The sequence below is a fragment of the Lithobates pipiens genome, unplaced genomic scaffold (genome assembly GCF_037356315.1).
Source record: "Lithobates pipiens isolate NorthernLeopardFrog02 unplaced genomic scaffold, aLitPip1_a1.2 Scaffold_1, whole genome shotgun sequence".
NCBI lineage: Eukaryota > Metazoa > Chordata > Amphibia > Anura > Ranidae > Lithobates > Lithobates pipiens.
In genome coordinates, this window is record NW_027507685.1 from 194,996,937 (window position 1) to 195,008,068 (window position 11,132).

The 11,132-nt window shown below is 39.9% G+C and overlaps 1 protein-coding gene across 2 annotated transcripts; it reads right to left on the minus strand.

Moving 5' to 3' along the window:
• Positions 1 to 717: 717 nt before the first annotated feature.
• On the minus strand, positions 718 to 9,841 carry LOC143981608 (olfactory receptor 5V1-like). 2 transcript variants are annotated; one of them, XM_077479594.1, is made up of 2 exons: positions 9,607 to 9,841; positions 718 to 3,619 (listed from the first exon to the last, which is right to left on the minus strand). In XM_077479594.1, the coding sequence occupies exon 2, from the start codon at positions 3,583 to 3,585 to the stop codon at positions 2,644 to 2,646; it is 942 nt and encodes a 313-aa protein (XP_077335720.1). In that variant the 5' UTR covers positions 3,586 to 3,619; positions 9,607 to 9,841; the 3' UTR covers positions 718 to 2,643. The 2 variants fall into 2 exon arrangements, with proteins under 2 accessions (XP_077335720.1, XP_077335728.1); XM_077479602.1 differs by having other exon boundaries at positions 9,780 to 9,840.
• Positions 9,842 to 11,132: the final 1,291 nt, after the last annotated feature.

Consider the following 11,132-nt stretch of genomic DNA (forward strand, 5'->3'; position numbering starts at 1 on the left):
GGAATATTTAAGCAATATGGAGAAAGATCGAATGAATAGATATTGGGCAACGTGGGAAAAGTGGAGATCATTCAAAACGTCTGAAATTTACATTCAGGCAATAGGGGAATAAACATAGAGTGGATTCAAAGGGGGGTCAACAGAACAGGGGGGTGGGAGGGTTATAGGGAAATGAAAAAGTGTTATTGGATAAAGTTGAATGTTTTAAGATGAAAATATGGTTTGTGCTGTATCAGAAATTACATAATAAAATTTAAATAATAAAAAAAAGCTTCTAACCCATGTATAGATCCTCTGTATCAAGTTCGGAAGGTCTTCTGTGACCATTCCTTCTACTGCCATTAATGTTAATGGGGTTGTAAACCTACGGGTTTTTTCACCTTAATGCATCCTATGCATTAAGATGAAAAAACACCTGGCAGTGACCGGCCCCCCAGCCCCCCCTATTTTACTTATCTGAACCCTAGAACTTGACCCACGGGATGGGATCTCTCTGCCCGAGGTTCTCGGCTCTTGATTGGATAGATTGATAGTAGCACAGCCATTGGCTCCGGCTGCTGCTAAATCCAATGACGTGGGCACCAGGGGGCGGGGCCAAGTCCTGCATTCCACCTCTATGGACGCTGAATGCTGGACCCAGGAGTGCTTCTTCTAGGGGGCTATCTGATGTGGGGAGGAGCCATGAGAGCCACGAGGGACCCCAGAAGAGCAGGTCCGGGGCCACTCTGTGCAAAACGAGTTGCACAGTGGAGGTAAAGGAACCGTTACAATCACTTTAATGATTGTTGTCCCATTAATTAAAATCATTGACATGTGTAAAGATCTGCAGTATACTCAGAACCACACAGACTATACATTGTGTTGAAAGCTTTGGTCTGTGTTAGTGAAAATGTATAGTCTTTTAATATTGCTGCAGTAATAATTTACATTTAGGGATGATCTGAACTTCCCTGGGTTTGGTTGGAACAGGGTTCTGCAAATTTCAAAGAAGTTTGGATGCCAAACCAAAATCCCTTTGAAATCAACAAGAACCAAATCTATAAAATTAAAAATGCTCATTTTCTGGGCTAATAGACAAAGAGATGTCAAAACATAATATGGAGTGGTGGGCAATGCCCTGGCAAACATGTGCCATTGCAAAGCAACATTTAAAAAATTTTCATTTGGCCAGGAGCAGCCTTTTTAAAAAAAACAAAAAAAGCTGCTCCGGGTCTGGTATGGATTTTAAGGGAAACTCCACACCAAAATTTTGAAAAAATGGTGTGGGGTTCCCCCAAAATCCATACAAGACCCTTATCTGAGCAAGCAGCCATGGCAGTTCCAGGAAGCTCTACTAGCAGGAGGAGTCCAAACTTCAGCACCGGAGGCAGGAACCCTAACTAATAAATTGCTGTATTCTGTTAAGCAGATTTGCTGAAGATAGCTTTACCTCTAGCCCCACTGTTAGGCGGAAGAGCAAATTACACAAATTTGTTTGTACTTTGGACTTTTGTGTGCTGGACAATAGGAAAAGCTGACAACAGACGGTTGCTTAAAGCCTCATACACACAATTGTTTTTTTGACCAGGAATTGTGTGATGACCGTTTGTTTGCCTAAAATCTGACTATTTGTACACCACGATCAGACAATTGTTGTCCAAATTTCTGCCAACAAATGCACGCCCACAGATGAAGACGCAGTGACGAAACACGTATGGGCGTGACCAAGCAGCTGTACGTCATCGCAGAGGCGAGGGTTTGACTGTTTGCCCGGGACCCGCCGTGGATGCTGAGACCGTGTACGATCTTGTGTTCTCAGGACTGCGGTGAGACAAACCTGATCGCACTGCGAGTGACACTAATGATGATAATGATTTTACAATTTTAAATTGTGTACGTATGTTTTTATCAGCGCATGAGAAATTTATTAAATAAAAAACAGTTTGCACTATGGAATATGTTTTTCATCTTTTCCTACATGTGAATTCGTGTTGAGTGGAGTGCTGTAAATCCAAAGATATTGTTGTAAGGAGATCAAGGAACCTCTAACTATTGATGTTGGCAACCGTTTGGTATTGGTTATATTGAGAAGCATCTCTATAAGGAATCCGAGGAACCAATAATAATAATTGTTGATGTAACCCTTTGAGTTCTGGTGAGTTTTTTTACCATAAGGGGTGTCACCGATTGTGACGCTTCTGTGCACCGGTGTCTCTGGCTTGGAGATGGACTTTCTTCTCTTTTTTCATCACCTTGTGAACACTGTAGTGGAAAGCTCTTATTCACGTTTTTTTGGGCTTCAAAACATTTTTTTTGGGTGGATTCCTTGAAAATCACGAATTGTCATCTTTTTATGTATTTTTGTTTTTAAATTTATTGGATATTTAGCGCTGTCAATATAGTATATTTTATATGATGAAGGGTTAACGGATGGTGTATACTATATGTTTATGTATACAGTGAGCTGTTACTACAAGTATTTATACTAACTACTCTGTTGTATATACACTGAGTATTATTCACCTTTCACATTTTTTTTTTATGTAGCAGTCCTATACTCTTTTGCTTTTCAGTAGAGATTGGATAGTTACAGGTGACACTGAAACCCTACGCAAATGAATCCTTAGAAACTGCAATTTTGTTGTGAAAGTTGACTTCACATCTTTATTTTTTTAATCTAAAAAATTGAAAACTTTTCTTGAAAGCTGACTTCACATCTTTATTTTTTAGACTGTAAATGAGAGGGTTTAATACAGGGACAGCAGCCGTGTTAAACAGGGAGAGCAGCTTATTGTACTCTAGACTGTCTGCTGAAATGGGCTTCAAGTACTGGTAGATTAAGGTAGTATAGAGAAGGATGACAACTGTGAGGTGTGAGGAACATGTGTAGAAAGCTTTACATCTGCCAGTGCTGGAACGAATCCTTAATATGGTGGTGATAATAAAAACATAGGACAGAAATGTTAGAATAAAAGGGCCAAGACCAAGCAGGACTGCCCCTTCAACGATGAACAAAGTTTCCAGAATAGAAGTATTGTTGCAGGACAATTTTATGATGGGCAGCAAATCACAAAAGAAGTGGTTTAGAATGTTGGACCTATAGCAGGTAAATGCAGTCACCAAAACAACATACGGTATTATTTCTAAAAAACCAAGAGCCCAACAGACAAAAGCCAGACAAATACAAACTCTGTGGTTAACGATAACTGTGTATCTCAAGGGATTACAAACTGCTACATATCTGTCATAACTCATTGCAGTAAGGAGCAATAGTTCATCACTAACAAAGCTACCAAAGAAATACATTTGGCCTATGCAACTAACATAGGAAATAACTTGATTCCCGGTGAGATTTATGAGAAGGATCTTGTGTAGACTAACAGTCGTAGCACACATATCAATAAGGGATAGATTGGCCAGGAAGAAGTACATGGGAGTGTGGAGATGGCGATTCTGGCAGACCAGTAGGATAATTATCATGTTTCCACAAAGAGTAGTAAGATAAATAAGTAGAACCAAAAGGAACATTGGGGCCTGCAACTCTGGAATGTCTGAGAATCCTTTGATGATAAAAAATGCCACTCTGGTTTGATTCTGTTGTTCCATCTCTTGTATCAGACAGTTTTATTTTTGCCTGAACCTAAATACCACAGTGAAATAATGAATTAGTCTATACAATACAATAATTTCTGGAAGGACTATTATAAAGCATACAAAATCATAAAATATGCATGAGCTTTTATAGAAGGTAATTATAATAAGCAGATATTAAAGGTTAAGTTAAAGTGATTGTAATTTTTTTAAAATAAGAAACATGACGTACTTACCTCCCCTGTGCAGTTTATTTTGCACAGAGTGGCCCTGATCATACTCTTCTGGGGTCCCCCAGTGGCACTATCCTCCCCGCGTCGTATATCCCCCTAGGAGAAGCGCTCTCCCAGTGGGTTACCTTGCGGGTGTGCTCCCGAGTCCAACATTTGCATCCATAGATGCAGAATATAGGACTCGGCCCCAGCTCCCGGTGCCCACGTCATTGGATTTGACTGACAGCAGTGGGAGCCAATGGCTACGCTGCTATCAATCTATCCAATCAAGAGCTGAGAACCCCAGGCAGAGAGGTATAGCACATCTCCGCCAAGTGATTGAAGGGGGTCAGGTGAGAAAAACAGAGGGGCTAGGGGGCCGGTCACTGTCAGAAGTTTTTTTTTTACATCACAATTTTAAAATAACACAAGGGTTTACAACGCCTTTAAGGAAAATGTAAACATTAAACCCCCATACACACTATCAGTTTTTCCTTCAAGTTTACCAAAACCATGTAGTGGAACGGCCTGCCTCATTGCACACAAATTGAAACTCCTAAGGTTTGATCTCATATTATGTGGTTTTGGTAAATCTGAAAGAAAAACTCAGCAGAAAAACTGATGGTGTGTATGGGGCTTTACCCTTGCAGTAACCCCCCCCCCCCCCCTGCACACACACACACACACACACACACACTGCAAGAGTTAATTGCTAATTTGGTCTAGAGGAAGAGGATGAATGTGTATATTCTCACTACCGTATATACTCGAGTATAAGCCGAGATTTTCAGCCTCTTTTTTGAGGCTGAAAGTGCCCCCCTCGGCTTATACTCGAGTCATCGCTGTCTGCCCGCTCGATCAGCGTGTCGAGCAGACAGACAGCGGCCATTCTATAATTCAAAAGCCGCGCCTCCGGCTCCGCCTTCGCCTGTGATAGGCGGAACACTGAATTTCCCAGCAGCCTGTGTTCCGCCTATCACGGACATCGTATCATCCTCGTACTACGGACGAGGATGATACGATGTCCGTGATAGGCGGAACACAGGCTGCTGGGAAATTCAGTGTTCCGCCTATCACAGGCGAAGGCGGAGGCGCGGCTTTTGAATTTTACAATGGCCGCCGAGGCGCCGACGAAGAGGGCACGGGACGGAGGCAAGGCACGGCACGGGACGGGACGGGACGGAGGCAAGGCAAGGCACGACACGGGACGGAGGCAAGGCACGGCACGGGACGGAGGCAAGGAGGCAAGGCACGGGACGGAGGCTCGGGACAAAGGCTCGGGACACAGGTAGGCTGGACACACACACACACACACACACACACACACACACACACACACACACACACACACACACACGGATGGAGACACACACACACACAGGGATGGATGGATACACACACACACAGGGATGGATGGATACACACACACACAGGGATGGATGGATGGATGGAGACACACACACACAGGGATGGATGGATGGATGGATGGAGACACACACACACAGGGATGGATGGATGGATGGATGGACACACACACACACAGGGATGGATGGACGGACACACAGGGATGGACGGACACACAGGGATGGACGGACACACAGGGATGGACGGACACACACACAGGGATGGACAGGCATGTCTCACCCTCGGCTTATACACGAGTCAATAAGTTTGCCAGTTTTTTTGGGGGTAAATTGGGGGCCTCCGCTTATATTCGGGTCGGCCTATACTCGAGTATATACGGTATATTCCTCACTCCAGCAGGCTCCCTCCAGCGATGTGATCGTTCCCCCACAGCTGCTCTGTAAGCCGTGGACACTCTGACTACACTACAGTCTCCAAAACATACAATGCAGGATTAATGAATTTGTGTTATATGTGAAGACAGTAAGGTTTCATCTGCAGACTGGAGCAGAGAAGGAAGGCACTGGAGCCTGCCAGACTGAGGAATAAGGTATGTAAAACAATCTCTTCTGCAATCCCCTAGATATAACGAACAATTAGAGTAGCATTCTAGCCTAACACTACTATGTTTAAAGATATTCTGCCCCTCTTCCTGCTACCTATACTGCCTAACCTGTGTAAAAAAGATGTGTAAACTCCTGTTAGTAAGCGTCTGCTGCAGGGGAGAGGAGGGAGCGCTGGGAATTCTGGGATCCATGATGTCACTCATAGACTCTCATGTCCCAGCCATTGTCAGCGCTTCCTCCTCTCCTCTGCAGCCACCGCTGACTGACACAAGGGAGCCAGAGAAGCGAATCCTGTAAATGGAGTGGAGCAGACTAAAAAGAGGGAATCTTTTTAAGACTGGTTAGTGTTAGGCTGGAATTCTTCCAGTGCAGGAGGACCCACTGCAATAATGTTTTATTTTATTTTTGTTTCCTGGAGTTGGAGTTTAACATAATCAACAAAACATGCAGTTACTAAATATGTAACATTTTACATTTCTGTACACTCTTTAAAAGATAGGGCTCCACAATTTTCTGAGCTTGCAAAACAAAAAGGCATTTGTCTATAACACAAAGCATGTAAACTCTAACTTACAGATATTTAGCTTGCTAAAGCATTGGGTATCATAAACAAAAAATTTTCATTCTCACTATTTTTTATGCTTTTTTTTTTTTTTTGTATAACAATGCTGCTGAAAATCTGGACTGGTCTCCCGATAGTGAAAATGGTGGGCCATAGCTGTGCAAGGTGTGTTGGCACAGCCACTTGTAGTCTCCATCAGCAGCAATATGGAACAGAGTGATATTTTATAAAATTTTTAATAATTAAATAGTTTGCCAAAAAACATTTGCTAATTTGAAATTAACATATTACAGTGTATATGAGATTTTTGTGACCGGAGTAAACCTATTTTTAATTAGCTAGCCATTACAGACAATGCAACTTAATTAATTTGCTCTCTGCATTATCTGCCCATCTGGAAAAGGAAGTGCTCTACTGGAAATTTTATCACAAGTACTGTTTCATCTCTTGCACTAAGTGAAATTTCAAGTGCACTTGCCACTTAACTGGTTGCATGCTCAGATAAGGGTCTGGTATGGATTTTTGGGGGGCCCCATGCCAGTTTTTTTTAATTTTGGTGCGAGGTTCCCCTTAATATCCATACCAGACCTGAGGAGCTTAGTATGGAATTTGGGGGGACCTCCACACATTTTTTATTTCAATTTTGGTTCGGGGTTCCCCTGTGGGAAGCCATGTGGGATCCCATGCTGTTTTTATTAATGAACTTTTATGTGTATTGTTGGACCAACAGTTCATTATAGCTGTGAGTAGTTTTAAATGACTTTTTTTCCTTTAGAAATGTAATTTTGCTGTCAGACTGTTCTAAAAACGGCAAACATGCGCCACTTTACATGCATACTATAGACACCCCCCAGGTATGAAATTTAAAGGAATATTACACTTTTATTGTTGCACTTTAAACATTATTAAAATCACTGCTCCTGAAAAAAAAACGGATCCCCAAACACTTATGTCAATAACTTGCATATTAACCTTTAAAATTATATTTCTCCCATAGACTATTAAAGGGTGTTCCACGGCTTTCACATTTGCCGCGAACACCCCAAATTGTTCGCTATTCGGTGAATGGGTGAACAGCCAATGTTCGAGTCGAACTCATGTTTGACCCGAACATAAAGCCCATCCCTACTGTGCAATAATAATGCTGTCTAATCAGCATCTTGATATGCCACACCAGTGAGGTGGATGGATTATCTCGACAAAGGAGAAGTGCCGAGATAATCCATCCAGAGAGAAATAGGCCTTTTGTGCACATAGAAAAAGTCCATAGATCCTTGAGTTCAGCTCATGATAAATAGGGGAAAACACAAAAGTGTTGCATTTATAATTTTACTCAGTGTAGAATAAAAAGTTTTGCATTGCAGATATTAGTTTGTGCAATTTTCAAATCAATTTTCTCATAATTGTTAAATTAAAAGAAAAAAAAAAACACTGTCCCTGTAAATAACACATAATATATTCACCAGTTCTATCAACCAAGCTACCAATCATCATTAAATTCACTTCAAGAGCTATGACACCTGAAAAATCCTTTTCATCTGACACACATCTGGGTGTGTTAGATTTCTGGTCCTCCCTCTAGTTATCTGGATCTTTCTGCTAGTCTGTCACTACTGTGTGTTTTAATGACACAGAGGCCAGTAGATGGAACCTCAGCTCTCAGCAAAGTTTTAGGCATCTGACACTCCCGAAAGTTTGCTGGAATAAATAAAATAAAAAAATTCTTCTGCAGCAGTTGTTCTTGAAAAAAAAGCTAATATCAACTGTGTAGGTGGCGAGACAGGTAAAAATATTAAATATTTACAAAGGGAATTTTAATTTTATTCTTGAATTTAGCATCAGTATCTTTTTAAAGCCTACATTTAGGTAATTATTTTATTTTTCTTCGATCAGCACAAGGGGCAGTACTTACATTTAAGGAGTATCCCTTGTGCTGTTGCTGGATGCCATAATTGAAATCCTATGAATGGAGGACAGGCAGATGAATGAAAGGTCTGTCTCCTTCATTCATAGAGTGTTTTTTTTTTTATGGAATCTTTAGCACAGTTTCTAAGAATGGAGGAGGAGGTGGAAGGAGCAGGCATAGTTGACACTCATGATGAATGCCTGGGACAGGTAAAGCACTTGTATTAAAGTATACAGTAACTAAACACAAAACATTTTTAGTTTTGGACAGAGTGGACAGGGATTAGATCCTCTATCAGTATTACTGTCTGCACCCATGTTTGGGAGATTTTTCCATTAGCTGTACTTTGACCTCTGTGATACTAGAAGATTATGGCTGTGGAAATATAGGTGGGGGGCAGAAGACTTTGGATTTAAACTAGAAAAGCCGGCACTAGCACAAGGAACACTAAATGTAAACACTGTCCCTTGTGCTGATTAAAAAAAAAAAGATATATATATATATATATATATATATATATATATATATATATTCAAAAGCTACAAATGTAGCAACAGCAGATTATTTTAGCCATTGATAAATCACAAAGCTCAAATGTATTTGTTTATTAACTCAACCAGTATTCTGAAAATACAAGTTACACGGATGATGTAAGTTTACATGTTTTAAAAGCTTGCATTTTTAATGATGTTTCTGCACTCAAAAATTAATCATGTTATAATAGGTTCCATACTTACGAGAAAATATTTTTTCTAGTGTAAACATCATTAAAATAAAGCAAGGAATTAGTAGACATACTGTACTTATATTCAATTTTTGTGGTTCTGCAGAAAACACTTACCAACTTTGTTAAATGGAGGCTTTAATGTAACAGAAATGTGTTTAAAAAGTGTTGTAACAATTTTTTTTATTCTTTGAAATCATTTTTAGATTTATGTCACTATTCCCAAATAGTCACCAATGAAAATTTGATGTCCCCGTCTATGTACATTGCTGATTGCAGCAATTCTTTATTATCTGCTCTTGCAAACATAGTACAAAAAAAATCACTGGCTGGAAAAGGGGGACGTTGTTCAAGAATCAAGCCAACTGTGCTGCAGTATTCGTGCTAACAAGGGACATGCTGATAGGAAAAGAGATCAGAGTTACAAAAAGGTTTGCTTATCAATCTGATACTGCCCAATCACAGGCTGGGAAAAAGACAGGACCTGTAAGTGTTACCTAACTGTGATCTCCTCCTTAGCCAAACAGAGATGTGCTGTGTTGCAAAGACGAGTAAAGCTTGGAATTGGAGAAAAATACAAATTATTAAAACAGCTTTTTTATGTGTATATAGCTCGTTTGCCTGGAGTTCTTTTTTTAACATTATATTGAACACTGACATACCTTGTGATAGCAGGTTATTTATAATGTACTGTTTTCCATGAAAATGTAAATATTTTTAACACGGCACCAAAAAATATGAGATTGATTTCTTGAAATACATTTAACAATGAGGTGTCCTTTATACAAATTTCAGGAAAAATATATGTAATATGGAATTATTGCGCATACATTACATTTTGAGAAGCATTTACAGGAGAAAAAATGGTTACATTTCTCCCCAGTTTTCTCTACCAGTTGTTACCCTTCTATATGCAACTGAATTGTAAACAGAGCTTTTATAACCTGACTGTTCATGTACAATCCACTGCAGGTTCAGACAATCTCCTGGGACCAGTTATTTTACAGCAATCAATTTTAATTAAACATTGCTTTTTAAATAATACATAATGGTATTACATGTTTTGTTAATTTTTTGATGATGACTAGTCAAAAAATAAATAAAAAATAACTCCATTCAAAAAAGTTCCAAAACTACAAGTTACTGAAAAGACCCTGTTGCCATTAATTTCAGCTACAACCTTGACATAAGATTATACGTGCAGTGATTATATTTTATGCATATTATCTACCTGTAATAACCTCCCTTGTTTAGGCATACAAAATCCATAAGTGTGATGTAGAGGGTGGCAATCTTGGATGTGATTTCAGCAGCCAGAGTACACTAAGAGCTATATGAAGTGATGCCCTAAAGCAGGGGTATTGAATTAAATTTCAAGAAGGTCTATGAGACTCGGCTGATCACAGATTGGAGTAAGGGGTCATGTGTGTAAATAGAGCAGGTAATCAGCTATTTTTTTCCTCTCTCTGGTAGCGCAAGGAGAATAAAAAATAAGCCAATCACTGGCGGCTGTGAGAGGAACATCAGTCCCAATCCTGGAGAGTCTCTGCAGAGGCTTCTGTGCCCACCTGTGTCACCTATCAGTGCCCACCATCATCACCTCCCAGTGCCCACAGTGTCACCTATCAGTGCCCACAGTGTTACCTATAAAATGTCACCAATCAGTGCCTCATCAGCAGTGCTGCCTATCAATACCACCTACAAGTGCCCATCAGTGCCACCTACCAGTGCCCATCAGTGCCTATCAGTGCAGCCCATCAGTGCACCCCATCAGTGCCCATCAATGCAGCCCATCAGTGCCCATCAGTGCAGCCCCATCACCGAATATCAATGAAGGAGAAAAATTATTTGTTTGCAAAATTTTATAACAAACTGTGAAACTTTCAAAAATTGTATTTTTTTGTTTGTTTAGCAAAAAATAAAAACCCAAGTGGTGATTATATATGTATAGTGAAGCAGCGCTAATTATTTAAGTGACCAGACATAAAATGCTAGTGGGCAAAAATACCAAAAATACTTCCCAAAGTGTATCTTATCGAAAACATTCATGTGAATAATTTTAATAAAAATATCCAATAAAGGTAATCTAATACTAAATGGCATCACATCATAATAACATTCAGATTGAATCAATTCAGTGAAAATAGTCCAATAATAAAGTGCTCCAATAATAAAGTTTATCCAAAAA

Coding starts and splice junctions, on each gene's coding strand:
- LOC143981608 (XM_077479594.1), bottom strand. CDS start 3,585: ATGGAACAACAGAATCAAACCAGAGTGGCATTTTTTATCATCAAAGGA.